The following is a 14437-nucleotide window of genomic DNA, read 5'->3' as shown; positions in this document are numbered from 1 at the left end:
TCATCCTCCTCATCCCCAGCCCACCCTGTCCCCATCCCCACTGTGGCTCTACTTACAGGTGGAGGAACAGGCCCCAGTGCTGCCTGGATCTCCACAGCCTTGTCCCTAAACAAGGGAGGAACTCCCAGGTGAGGGAGGGGCTCGGCTCAAGGCTTGCCCCTTGCCCACTCCTTCTCTCAGCCCCCAGGACACTCAGGTCCACCGCCCCAGCTTAGTTCCCCTGGCCTTCTAATCCCAGACGGGCTCCTCATACCCTCACATCCCCTGTGGGGACATGGCTCTTGAAGAATAGGCCCGTGGAACAAAGAATTCTGGTATTAGAGCTACTATACAGATGGGGAAATGGAGGCCCAGCGGGGCATGACTTGACCAAGTTCTACATCATATCAGGAGCTGTCAGGACTAGAATTCACCTCCCCTGTAGCTTAGCAGAACAGCAGTCTTGTTGGGGCCAGGGAGTGGGGTGGGGGGCCATCAGAGGATGCCTTACCTTTCTTTGGGTGTGTTAGGTCTTGGCATAGATGGTGGGGAAGAGTGGGCCGTCTTTTCCTCCAGAGTTGCCGTGGGCATTAGGGACATTGCTTCCTGGGGACTGTCCTCATGTCCCCCTGAGCCAGGCTCTGGCAGAGCGCCCTGTGGCCTGATGGGTGGGGTGTCCACTCCCTTGGGGGGCTTGTCCCCCAGTTGCTGTCCACAGCTGTCCAAGGTGCAACAAGGCTCTGTTGGCTGCACTATGTCTGGCTCATTGGCGGCCAGGTGACCTGGGAAGGGCTGACACTCTGGGTCCTGCCAAGGACAAGGACATCAAGATGGTGAGCCCCATCCTGGCTCTCAGTTGACCCTCAACACTCACCAGAGGCCAGCTGTCAAACCCTTACTCAAGCAAGCACTGCAAGCATTATCTTACTGAGTTCTCCCAGCACCCCTAGAAGGTCACCCACTTTCCATCATTTTGAGGGATGAGGACATTGAGGCCCAGAGGAGGCAGGACCTGCCCAAAGTCATATCCAGGCTTCTCTGTGCGGGTAGAATGGGAGCCTGCAGAAAGTGAGATGTCCTCTTTAAATGGGATTTCCCAAGGGATGTTTCAAAGAACCAGAGTCCTTCACGGCACTCCCTACAAAGGGGATTTTTACACTAACTGATTTTAAGACTTTAGTAAGTTGCTATAATCAAGACAGTGTGGTGTTGGAATAAGGATAGACAAATAGATGAATGAAACAAAGTAGAGAGACTCACACATATGTGGTCAAGTGATTTTCGACAAAGGTGCACACTCAGCAGAGAAAGGATAGTCTTCAACAAATGGTGCTGGGATGGTTGGACAGCCATATGCAAAAAATGAACCTCAATCCATCACTCAGACCATATGCAAAATATTAACTCAAGGTGGATCATAAACCTAAATGTTAAACCTAAAACAATAAAACTTCTCAAAGAAAACAGCGGAGAAAATCCTATGTGACTTCAGGTTGAGTAAAGATTTCTAAGAAATAATACCAAAAGCACAGCCATAAAGAAAAAGCTGAGCAATTAGACTTCATCAAAATTAAGAACTTCTGTTCTTTGAAAGTCACTGTTAAGAGAATTGAAAAGACAGCTCCCAGACTGGGAGAAAACATTTACAAATTAACATATATTATAAAGGACTTGTATTCAGAATAGATAAGAACTCTCAAAACTCAAGAATAAAAAAACAACCCAGTTTTGTAAAAAAAGGTCAGAAAGTGAAATGACAATCCATAGAATGGAAGAAAAAATTTGTAAATCGTAGATCTGATAACAGTCTCGTATCCAGAATATATGAAGCGCTCTTACAACTCGACAATAAATTGACTAATTCAATTAAAATGATGGGCAAAGTATTTGAATAGGCATTTCTCCAAAGATATACAAATGGCCCATAAGCGCATGAAAAGATGCTTGACATGATTAGTCATTAGGAAAATGAAAATAAAGACCACAGTGAGATTCAACTATACACCTATTAGAATGCTTAGAATTAAAAACTGACCATACCAAGTTTTGGGGAGGATGTGGAACAAGTGGGACTCTCATACATTGCTCATGGGAACGTAAAATGGCACAACCACCTTGGAGAAAAGTTTGGCAGTGTCTTAATAAGTTAAACATACAAATACCATATGGCCCATTCTACTCCTAAGCATTTATTTGCCCAAGAGAAATGAAAGTACATGTACATATAGACATGAATGTTTCTGTAAGTCTTATTTGTAGTAGTCAAAAAGTTGAAACGAACCAAATGTCCATCAATAGATGAAAGAATGAAGAAACTGGTTTTTGTTTCTTTCCACTGTACAGCAAAGTGATTCAGTTATACATATATAAACATTCCTTTTCATATTCTTTTCCTATATGGTCTATCACAAGATATTGAATATAGTTCCCTGTGCTATATAGTAGGACAAGAAACTGTGACCTATCCATACAATGGAATATTACTCAGCAATAAAAAGAATAAAACATTCATCCCCACATTAACATAGCTGACTCTCAAAATAATCATGATAATTTAAAGAAGCCAGACTAAAAGAGTGGATACTGTATGCTTCTGTTTATGGAAAATTTTGGGAAATACAAACAAATTTATAGCGACAGAATGCAGATCAGTGGTTGCCTGAGGCTGGGGGTGAATGGGAAGAGAGATGACAAAGGGGCACAGAAAATTTTGGGGGGTGATAGATGTGTTTGTTTTCTTGATTGTGGTGACGGTTTCGTGGGTATACAGGTGTCCAAAACATCAAATTGTATACTTGAAGTATGCGCAAGTGTATGTCAATTATACCTCACTGAAGCTGTTTGTTTTTTTAAAAAAAACTTAAATCTTAAAATAAAAATAAATTAAAAGATATTTTACATTCAAATAAGTTTGGAAAAGGTACCATACTCTAACCACATCTTGCAGGGTCCCATAGTGCTCAGCAGCTAAGAAACAGATGCTAGAATATCCTAGCATTAAAAAAAAAAAAATTGAGGGCTTCCCTGGTGGCGCAGTGGTTGAGAGTCCGCCTGCCGATGCAGGGGACACGGGTTCGTGCCCCGGTCTGGGAAGATCCCACATGCCGCGGAGCGGCTGGGCCCGTGAGCCATGGCCACTGAGCCTGCGCGTCCGGAGCCTGTGCTCCGCAACGGGAGAGGCCACAGCAGTGAGAGGCCCGCGTAATGCAAAAAAAAAAAAAAAAAAAAAAAAAAATTGAGCTTTGTTTTTGTTTTTTTATAGTGAAAATTTTTATATTGAGAATTGGCCAGCTGGACTCAGTATAAATGATCCCAATTTTGTTGGCAACATCTAAAGCATCATAGTCAGGAGCCAGTCAAACATGTGCCTTCTTCTCTCCATCAGGCCTGATCAGGGTGTGGACCTTAGCCACGTCAATGTCATAGAGCTTCTTCACAGCCTGTTTAAACTGGTGCTTGTTGGCCTTGACGTCTGCAATGAACACCAGTGTGTTGTTGTCTTCTATTTTCCTTTCTTTTGTTTTCTTTTTATTTATTTATTTTTGGCTGCGTTGGGTCTTCGTTGCTGCGCGCAGGCTTTCTCTACTTGTGGTGAGCAGGGGCTACTCTTCGTTGCGGCGCGCGGGCTTTTCATTGAGGTGGCTTCTCTCGTAGCAGAACTCGGGCTCTAGGCGCGCAGGCTTCAGTAGTTGTGGCGCACAGGCTTAGTTGCTCCACAGCACGTGGGACCAGGGCTCGACCCCGCGTCCCCTGCATTGGCAGGCGGATTCTTAACCACTCTGCCACTCCGACAAGGAAGGGAAGTCCCTTGTCGTCTTCTATTTTCTTCATGTCTGACTCGGTGGTGAGGGGAACTTGATGGTAGCACAGTGGTCAAGCTTGCTTCTCCTAGGGGGCTCTTCTGAGGATATTTGGGCTGCCTCCCGAGCCGCAGAGTTTTGGGCCATCGGAAGGTGAGTGACGTCCGGATCTTCTTTTGTGTGTGTGTGTGGCTATGGACGCCTTTCCACACTGCTTTCTTGGCCTTCAAAGCCTTTGCTTTAGCTTTGGCTTCAGGAGGGGCAGGGGCTTCCTTCCTTGCCTTCGGCGCCATCTTCGTGAAAAGCTGTCTGAGCTTTGTTAAAACCAGCATGTCCCGATTTTAATTTTACACAGAACCCCCCATCATCTCCTCCAACAATTCCCTGCTCCCTCGCCTCCCCTGTGGGTCAGTCATTCCATACCCTCCTGCCCAGGTCTCCATGGACATTACCTGGCGGCTCTCGGGGAACTGACCCTCCACAGTTCCTAGGTTCTGCTGGCTCCCCTGTTGGTCCTTGGTCTCCTTCCATGAGCTCTGCTGCTGCAGCCTTTCCTGTGCTGCAGGGACCCTGGAGGGCAGCACCTCCAGCTCACTTCCTGGCGTGGCCTGATCCTGGCCTGCTTGCAGCTCCCCGGGCCCTTCCTGTGGGGGCCAAAGATGACTGCTTCATCCTGGGGAGAACAGACAAAGGGACACCTCAGCTCCCAAACTGGGGCAGAGTTTTACATTCTTATATTTCTTCGTAGTTCCCAGAGCACCCGCACAGGGTTCGGCACACCATAGGTGCATAACTTAATGCCTAGGAGAAAGAATAAAGGACTAATGTGAATTCCCCCAATCACAGACACTTTGAGGTCAATGTTTAAGAGAGTTAGGATTTAATATTTTATTATTACTTATTGCTTTTTAGAAAAAAAAAAGAAAGATCAGGGAGAACTGAGATTCAGAGAGGTCGGAAGACTTAAGCCTCGGGTCATGAAGCTGAAGTTGACAGGTCCGGATTTGAATCTGCACCTATCTGATCTCACTTTAATATTCCGGAGTATTTCCTGCAGGCTTCTTCCTAAGGATATACATACATATTTTTAATGGGGATTCATTTAAATACCATCTTCAATTATTACATAATTTTACCTAGTTATACTGCGAATACAATTTTGCAATCTTTTTTCAATTAACAGTATAATCTAAATTTTTCCCATGCCAAAAATCTCTCATAAGCATGCTCTTTAATGAAAGTATAAAATTCACTCTCTGTCTCTCTCTCTCTTTTTTTTTACTTTTTGGCCACACTGTGTGGCATGTGGGATCTTATTTCCCTGACCAGGGATTGAACCTGCGCCCCCTTCAGTGGAAGCGTGGAGTCTTAACCGCTGGACCGCCAGGGAAGTCCCCTAAAATTCTCTATTTTATAGAAAATCATAACTTACTTAACCATCCCCCTATTATGAGCATTTAGTGCACACTGGCATTTCCAATTTTTTAGCATTTAAAATAATATGGAAATCTTTGTGCATAAAACTTTGCCTGAATATGCACTTATTTCCTAGATATTTCTAGAAATAGATGAGGGTAAAGACAGTTTTAAAGCAGTTTAAACAAATTGCCAAGTTGTCTAAGCAGATGTGTGGAAATGGTTTCTATTTCTGCCAGCACGGTGCGCAACGCCTGTCTCAGGGGTGCTGACACCTGGCTTTGATTGATTCCCCTAACTTATCGTGTAGAAGAGATTATTTAGAGGTTTTTGGTTATAATCAAATTTAAATGATAAGCTGACCAGTCTCCCAAGTCTTTCACTTTGCCTCTCTCTGGCTCTCTCTCCATTTTCTCTCTTTTTTTTTTTTTTTTTTTTTTTGCGGTACGCGGACCTCTCACTGTTGTGGCCTCTCCCGTTGCGGAGCACAGGCTCCAGAGGTACAGGCTCAGCGGCCATGGCTCACGGGCCCAGCCACTCCGCGGCACGTGGGATCCTCCCAGACCGGGGCACGAACCCGTGTCCCCTGCATCGGCAGGCGGACTCTCAACCACTGTGCCACCAGGGAAGCCCCTCCATTTTCTCTTTTTAAAAAGAATAAATATATTCTCACTGTAGGCAAGCTTAAAGATATATACAATATTTAGAAAGTAATAACAATAATTCCACATAAATGTGTGTTTCTGTGTCTCTCAGCCTCTCTTTTGTTCATTCTTCTATGAATTCAGTGAATACGTATTTATTGCTCATCTGCTACAGGCAGAGTCCACGGCATGAGGGATGTGAGGTTAAACAGACATAAATGCCCCTTGAACAAGACACATCACAGAAGTTTGTGGTCTAGTGGGGGAGCTCAGACAAAAGGTCAACATGAACAATTATTTAGTGTGATTCATGCTATGAAAGAGAAGTACAGGGGCTGTGACTTGGTGGATCCACCTTAGCCTGGAAGTTGTCCCTCCTCTCCCCCCCCCACCAGGTGAGTCACAGGGGATTCTCTCCTGGAGCTGCTCTCTGGGAAGCCCCTGGCTCACCTTGGCCCCGCCGGAGGCATCTGCTCCTGGGTGCTGAGCTCTGGAGACCCCTCCTCTGATGCCTCTCTGTGTCTGGGCCCGTCCTCTGGCTCTCCTGGTTCTGATGAGGGCTGCTTCCCACTGTCTATCCCTTCAGCATCTGTAAACACAACCTAGAACGAAGATGCCCATGGTACTGGCTCAAGTGTTGGCCCATTCTGGAGGGATTCTCCCACTCTCTGGCATCGTCCTGGCCTCAGGGACGGGGAGATCCCGTGCCTAACTGGGGAAGACATTGGAGAGAGGCAAGGAGGAGACAAGGGCCAGGGGGAGAGAGGCTCGGTCAGCACCGATGGCTCCAGCGTGAACCTGGAGTCCAGAGTAGTACCTGGGCCAAGGGGATGCCACTGAGGACAACTTGACAGAGTGCCCTGGGGGACTTCAAGACCCTCACAAGTTCCAAGAGAGGCTTCCACAATTTCCGCTACTTCAGAGCTCAAGCTCTGGAGCTGGGTTTTGATGCCCATCACTTTCTAGTTGGGTGACCTTGAGTCAGTGACTTAGAGGCAGCTCCAAGCCTCACCTGAGTCAGCAAACTCCAGGCAACCTGGCTCAATCAGTTGATAATACAAGTTTTCACTGTGAGCCAACACTAAGGGCATCTACCACGGGGCAGGGCCAGTGTCAGGTGCCTCCAGGGACTTAACTCAGTTAATCCTCAACATGACACACATGAGCCCATGAGGCTCAAAGGGCTGCAGTGACATGCCCAAGGTCATACAGCCGGTTAAGTGGTGGCACTGAGACCCCCTGACTATGCGCATTGGAAAAATAAATGGGCAGGTAAAGGAAGCCCTGAATGTTTACCCCAGCCTCCTTCCAAGACCCCCATTTCAGGCCCTCTCCGGGGACCTAGGAGAAGCCATGATTTATAACAGAGGCTACAGGGAGAGGGTGATACTTAATCCAAGGGAGTGTTGACTATTTTTATGGTGACATTTTTGGCTCTGGGGACACAGAAAAGAAGATCTTCTCTGTGCTCTTCAATTCATGCCACTTGGCATTTAAAAAAAAAAAATTTTTTTTTTGATGGAAAGAGGCCGAGAGAAGCAATGAGAGCTTAGGTTGCAGGCTAGGGGATGAGGAGGGTCATGGATGGAAGCTTTGAGCAGCTGTCAGGGGAATAAAGGATATAACGGACAGGGAGGCTAAAGGCCATGGAAGTAAGTAGGCAATTCTTGTTTTGCTCACCCAGCCAGCATCTCTTTTGATAACAAAGCCAACATTCTTTTATGGGAAACTTCCTGTCTCTATTCGGCCCACGCGGCTCAGCGGAGCAAGCTGAGTACCACCTCCGGTTCCATTATACCAAGAGATCCAGGCCACTCTGCCCTGCCATGGTGACTGGTTCAGGGATAAACATATGACTACAACCTGGGCCAATGACACTGATACCAGAGACTTTCTTCAACTATTGCAAAGAGGCTCTCCTCCTGTTAGGAATGCTAAGGCAGAGGATGTAAGATGGGAAGATTTAGGCCTGGAGTGGCCAGGGCAATTCTTGCCATTTTGCAGAGAGAGCCTGCCTGGAAATGCCACAGAGGAAGGCAGAGCTGAGACACTCACTGAGCACCTTGATCCAGCCATACCTGAAGTCTACAGGTAGATTTGTCAGTTTCGCAGGCTGATGTGTTCTCATTCCTGCCTAATCCAGTTTGAATTGAGTTTTGTGCCACTTGTAATAGAGGCTTAATTAAAGAAGTTGGGGAGGGACGGAAACCTGGGCAGGGGAAAGGAAAGGTGGCTGCTGGGAGTAGAGATGCAGGTCCCTACCTGGCTGACTTCTGATATGGTGGGCTCAACACCAGCCCTGTTGCTGGCAGTCCTCAGGCCAGGACTAGGCTGGGCCTCTGGAGCCGTGATCCTACACTCCACGTACATCTGGGCGTTTCTGTTGTGCATTGTGCCAGGGCCAACGAGGGTACCAAGTGAGGAGCATCAAATGCTGTGTTCCCAGAAAAGAAATCCAATCAAAGTTCCACCAAGCCCATGACCTAACTGCCTCTTCAGCAGCCCACGTGGAGTCTGTCATGCAGAGAGCCTGGCTCAGGGGAAGAGGTAGGACCAGGCCTGGCATAGGAGAGGCATGCAGCAAGACCAGAGAGCCAGCCACATGCGTTACCCACATATTTTCCCCAATTCTCATGATGACTCTGGGGAAAACGAGGCTCTGGGCAACAAAGTGACTTGCCCAAGGTCCAACACCAAATAGGTCACAGAGCAGGAATCAAACCATGGCCTATCGGGTCCCAAAACCCACACACTTTTCCCTACAGCAGCATTTCCTAACAGGTGTTCTTGGGGATATTGGTCCCATGAGGTACACCACACAAAAAAAAGGGTTCTGAGGCCAAATGTGTCTGGAAAGTGCTGAGTTAAAATGAAATAGGCTCTTTCCTGCAGGATTTCTCAGAGCCCTTAATATGCTAAGATGCATTTTAAGGAGAGCCCAAGAGGGAATTCCCTGGCGGTCCAGTGGTTAGGACTCTGCGATTCCACTGCAGGGGGCGCGGGTTCAATCCCTGGTCGGGGAAGTAAGATCCCGCATGCTGCACGGCGCAGCCAAAAACAGAACAAAACAAAAATAAAGAGAGCCCAAGAGTGTCACGGCTGCTGCTGCTATAGAGGAAAATTCCGTTCTTCTTGGAGCTAAGGAATAGGAGTGGGGAACGTCTGTCTTGGGGGCCCTAAAGTCACCAATGGCAATAGGTAGTTCACCAAAGCACCCTGACCCTGCCCTGGACACATCCCTTTCTAAAGCCTTTCTTAGGGTCATTTTTTTTTTAATAAATTCATTTATGTATTTTTGGCTGCGTTGGGTCTTTGCTGCTGCGCGCAGGCTTTCTCTAGTTGTGGCGAGCGGGGGCTACTCTTCGTTGCGGTGCGCGGGCTTCTCATTGTGGTTGCTTGTCTTGTTGCAGAGCAGGGGCTCTAGGCGCGTGGGCTTCAGTAGTTACAGCATGCAGGCTCAGTAGTTGTGGCTCACGGGCTCTAGAGCACAGGTTCAGTAGTTGTGGTGCACAGGCTTAGTTGCTCCACGGCATGTGGGATCTTCCTGGACCAGGGATCGAACCCGTTTCCCCTGCATTGTCAGGCGGATTCTCAACCACTGAGCTACCAGGGAAGCCCCTAGGGTCTCTATTTTTGCTTCTCCTACCCAACCTCCTATTTGGCTGTACTGCCACACCCTACACAAACATTCTGTTTTAATCTGGGCAGACTCCTGCCATCCTAACCCTGCAGATCCCCCAGCCTCTCTGCTCGTTTCCCACTTCTCTCTCTTTCTCCAGCACCTCCCACCCCATCCTTCAAGCTCCCACCTCTTCTCCAAGCTTCCAACCACCTTAGCCCTCTCTCCGGCCTCTGAATTCCTTTGAGGCAACATCAACACCCTTTCTACGGAGACGCCACGGACCTCTCTTCACTGTTAACTGGTTTCTAAGGGTAAATCCTACCCCCTCAGTGAGACCTTGAGGAGCTTGATGTTGCTTCTTCCACTTTAAATCATGACAGGCCGGCCACCATCCACGGAGGAACCTTCTATTTGCTGGGCACGTTTGCCAACGGTATTCTAACCACCCTGTCCTTGAGGTCAGTGGGTTCAGCCCTGTTTTAAAGATATGGAAACGGAGGCTCAGGGTAGCCCAGAGTCTTGTCCAATACCACACAGCAAACCTGCAGAAGAACCGGCTTCAAACCCAGGCCTGTGTGACTCCCAAGACTGCTTATCTCACCACATTATCTTGCCTCCAAAGAAGCTTAATTCGTTCCCTCACTCACCCATGCAATCACCAGTTGTTTAACAGACATGTGACATCAGGCCTTGGGGATACACTGGGGGTCTGGTAGCTCTCACAGTTTGTTTACAAGGGGCACAGGGGAGGTACCCCTAACAGCTGCCGACCCGAATCCCCTCTCCCTTCTCCTTTCCTCCCAACCTTGCCTACCCTGCAGTCCTACCCTCTGGGCCTGTATCCCCACAACGCAAACAAGCCTCCGCTGCCAGGTGACCCCCACTGCAGGTGCAGCTCCAGCCTCCCAAAGGACCTAGGCTCTCACCTGGCACAAGGAGGTCAGCTCTGTGACCGAGCCCCTCTCTCTCTCCTTGGAGTTCCTCCCTTCTCTCCCATTAGGGCTCCCTAAGCCTTCCCCTTTCCTCTGAGCCTTCCTGCCCCAGGGTTAGATGACCCATCTGGGGGAAACCTGCCCCCCTCCCAGACCCCTCAAACGCACCCCCCATCGTCTCCACCTCAGAAAGCGCAGTCTCAACCTCAGAATTCTCAGGTCCCAGTATTCCACAAGCTGGAGTTTTAAGGGGGCAGAGGCTCCGGAGGGGATCCAGCCCCCTCTCCATCCCCATCTGGAGCTTACAACCTCTGTGAGAATCTAGATGAGAAGAGGAAGCCCCACCCCTAGCAGAAAGGCATGGGATCTGAGGATAGAATTGAGGGGGGTGGGTGGCCAATAGAGACTCTGTCCCCCTTTCAGGGCACTTTCTTCCTCACAACTCCATTGAGATTTGATTCATGTATTGTACCACTAGTCCACTTAAAGTGTACAATTCAATGGCTTTTAGTATCTTCACAGAATTGGACAATCCTCACTCCAATTTTAGAATATTTTCATCACCCCCAGAAGAAGCCCCACACCCCTTAGCCATCACCTCAGTCCTCCCACCCCACCCCTAGCCGTAGGCAACCACTAATCTTTCTGTCCCTATAGACTTGCCTATTCTGGACATTTCATTTAAATGGAATCATACACTATGTGGTCCTTGGTGACTGGCTTTCACGGGGCAGATGTTTTCAAGGTTCATCTGTGTTGTAGCTTGTATCAACCCTTCATTCTTTTTATGGCCAATATACTACTTTTTTTTTTTTTTTTTTGGCCGCACCGTGCAACTTGCAGGGTCTCAGTTCCCCAACCAGGGATTAAACCTGAGCCATGGCAGTGAAAGCCCGGAATTCAAACCACTAGGCCACCAGGGAATTCCCCATTTTGTACATCCATTCATCAGTTGATAAACATTTGGGTTGTTTCCACTTTTTTGGATTATGAATAATGCTCTTGTGAACATCTGTGTACAAATCCTTGCTCTGCTTACCTCACAGGGATTATTGTGTCAAGGTAACCTCTTCCAGAGAGCCTTCCCTGACTGCCCCCAGGCTGAGTGGGATCTCTCTTCTCTTCGCTCCCACATCCCCCTGTGAGTTTCTTCCATCATAGCACTTTTCACTCCGCATTCTCTCTGTCTCCTCCTCTCTGTTAGCTCCATGAAGGCAGGAGCTGGGGGGGCCTCATCTCTGTGGTCCCATCACCCAGCACCTGGCCTATAGTCGATGTTCAATGCCCATCTTTGTTAGACTGAACTGAACGGGAAGTGCTCTGAACACATTGTAAAACCTGGCTGCCCCCTGGCACGGAGTGAGCATTCCCTTCCAGATTCATGAGAGGAAGGTGTCCTACCAGGGGCAGCTTCATGGGGAGGCCCAAAACAGTCACCGTGGGCTTCCCTGATGATGCAGTGGTTGAGAATCCGCCTGCCAAGACAGGGGACACAGATTCGAGCCCTGGACCGGGAAGATTCCACATGCCATGTGCATCACACTACTGAGCCTGCACCCTGGAGCCCGCGAGCCACAACTACTGAGCCCACGTGCCACAACTACTGAAGCCCATGCACCTAGAGCCGGTGCTCCGCAACAAGAGAAGCCACGGCAATGAGAAGCCTGCGCACTGCAACGAAGAGCAGCCTCCCACTCGCCGCAACTAGAGAAAGCCCATGCGCAGCAACGAAGACCCAACGCAGCCATAAATAAATAAATAAATAAATAAAAACAGTCACCGTGGGCCACCTTCACACTGCTTGGCTTCCAGAAAGGAAGTGACGGATGTTGGTGCTGATGGTGGATGCTATCCCAAAGTTTAGCTCTTAAGAGCTGGTCCTAGATGCTCTCCCAGCTGAAATTTTCTCCAACTCTAAGGGTCCAGGTGCTTTACTCCTGGGATACCCTATTTTCCCCTACTGTTGTGCAGCACATACTGATGCAAAGACAGTGTGAAAGAGGAAACACAGTGCCTCATTCCCAAATTGCCCCTTGGCTTTGGGATGTAACCAAATGAACGCACACACACACACACACACACACACACACACTCATTTACCCATTCATTCACTGAGCACTTACTCTGTACCAGACCCTGTGCTGCTGAACACAGGGATTCACAAAGGCAGGGACAGGGTCCTGCATCCAAGAAGCTTGCAGTCTAGGGACTTCCCTGGCAGTCCAGTGGTTGAGACTTCGCCTTTCAATGCAGGGGGTGTAGGTTCGATCCCTGGTCGGGGAGCTAGGATCCCACATGCCTCATGGCCAAAAGACCAAAACATAAAACAGAAGCAACGTTGTAACAAGTTCAATAAAGACTTTAAAAATGGTCCACATAAAATAAAATAAAAAACCTTTAAGAAAAAAAGAAGAAGCTTGCAGTCTAGTGGGAGAGCAGACATGTAAACAGAATGATGAGAATGTGAGGGGACAAGATTGTCAGTGTGGGAGTGTGCTCTCCCCTCCCATCTCAACATCTCTCCCCTCCAGCTTCTAAGGGGACTTCTGTCTCTGCCACTCCAGGACTTTAGGAAAATGAGTTAGGAACAAAGAACTAGGAGGAAGAAATCTCACTTCTCAATTTCTTCTTTGCTGTGCAGAATCAGGGTAAGGAGCAAAGTTGAAATTAGAAGTTAAATCAATTCACGTAAAGAGAGGTTAACTTCATACCCAATGGAATGACTATTATCAAAGGAAATGGAATATAAGTATTGGCAAGGATGTGGAAAACTGGGACCCTTGCTGGTGGAAATGGAAAATGCAGCTGCTGTGGAAAAGTTTGGTAGTTCCTCAAAAAGCTACACATAGAATTACCATATGGGCCAGCAAGTCCACTTCTAGATATATACTCAAGAGAACTGAAAACAAGGACTTGAACAGGTATTATTCACCAGTAATCCACAGCAGCATTATTCACAATAGCCAAAAGGTGGAAACAACCCAAATGTCCATCAGCAAATGAATGGATAAAATGTGGTGTATCCGTTGTTGACCTGAAATAAATAGACCGCCATAATTTCTCCAGCAAAGATGGGTTTACATGAGATCAGCAGAGAATTGCAACTCAGAGTCTGCAACAATGGCCAGCCATGTGCAAGTTCCCTCGGGGCAAGGGAAGCAGAACTCTTTCACAGAGGGGGAAAGGAAGTTGGGAAAAAGAAGGATACAGTAAACAAAGAGTTCGTGGCTTTTCATTGGCTGAATTCTTGCCAGGAAAGAAGAGGAGTCTTTCTTCTTCCTGTTGGGCTCTGCTATCATCCCAGGGTGTAAGAGCTCCCCATTCTGGTCTCCTATTTAATTGCAGTTTCTGTTTATTAATTGTTTTACACCATACAATAGAATATCATTTAGCCATTAAAAGGAATGAAATTCTGATACAGGCTATGACATGGATGAACCTTGAAAACATTATACGAAGTGAAATAAGCTGACACAGAGACAAATTCTGTATGATTCCACTTATATGAGGTACCTGGAATAGGTAAATTCATATACAGAAAGTAGAATAGAGATTACCAGGGGCGGGGGGTGGGTAGCAGGAAATGGGGTGTTATTGCTTAATGGGTAAAGGGTCTGGGATGATGAAAAGTTCTAGAAATAGATAGTGGTGAATGTTGTTCATTTCACTGAATTGTACACTTAAAATGGTTAAAATGGTAAAGTTTATGTTATGTATATTTTACCACAATAATTTTTTTTTTTAATTTAAGAGGGTAGATCAATCCTATAATAAAGAGCTTATAAAGAGTGAGTGAAAGGAGAGAGAGAGGAGAGGGAAGAAGGGAGTGGAGAAAGTTTGGGAGCATTCAGTAAATCAGTGAATTTGGGATCAGCTGTGCCCCACAGAGGACCTGGCACATTGTAAGCACTTAATTAAATATTTGTGTAATGAATGAGAGAATGGTAGAGGAGGAGAAGAGATTTTGAGAATTTGACTCCGGTTAGACATTGTAACTCCTATAAGATTCTGTGAGAAATCCAAGTTAAGACTGGGATACTTTTT

The 14437-nt window shown here is 47.3% G+C and overlaps 1 protein-coding gene across 1 annotated transcript; it reads right to left on the bottom strand.

The window, feature by feature from the left end:
* Positions 1-11: 11 nt before the first annotated feature.
* On the bottom strand, positions 12-8317 carry LOC117202388 (spermatogenesis-associated protein 21-like). The gene is made up of 5 exons (XM_049697452.1): positions 8102-8317; positions 6290-6441; positions 4129-4445; positions 3342-3451; positions 12-786 (listed from the first exon to the last, which is right to left on the bottom strand). Exons 1-5 carry the CDS (start codon positions 8228-8230, stop codon positions 487-489), a joined length of 1008 nt encoding a protein of 335 aa, XP_049553409.1. The 5' UTR covers positions 8231-8317; the 3' UTR covers positions 12-486.
* Positions 8318-14437: the final 6120 nt, after the last annotated feature.

This window comes from Orcinus orca, chromosome 1 (genome assembly GCF_937001465.1).
Source record: "Orcinus orca chromosome 1, mOrcOrc1.1, whole genome shotgun sequence".
Lineage (NCBI taxonomy): Eukaryota > Metazoa > Chordata > Mammalia > Artiodactyla > Delphinidae > Orcinus > Orcinus orca.
Note: the sequence above shows the minus strand (reverse complement) of the source record. Positions and strands in the feature narration are given on the sequence as shown.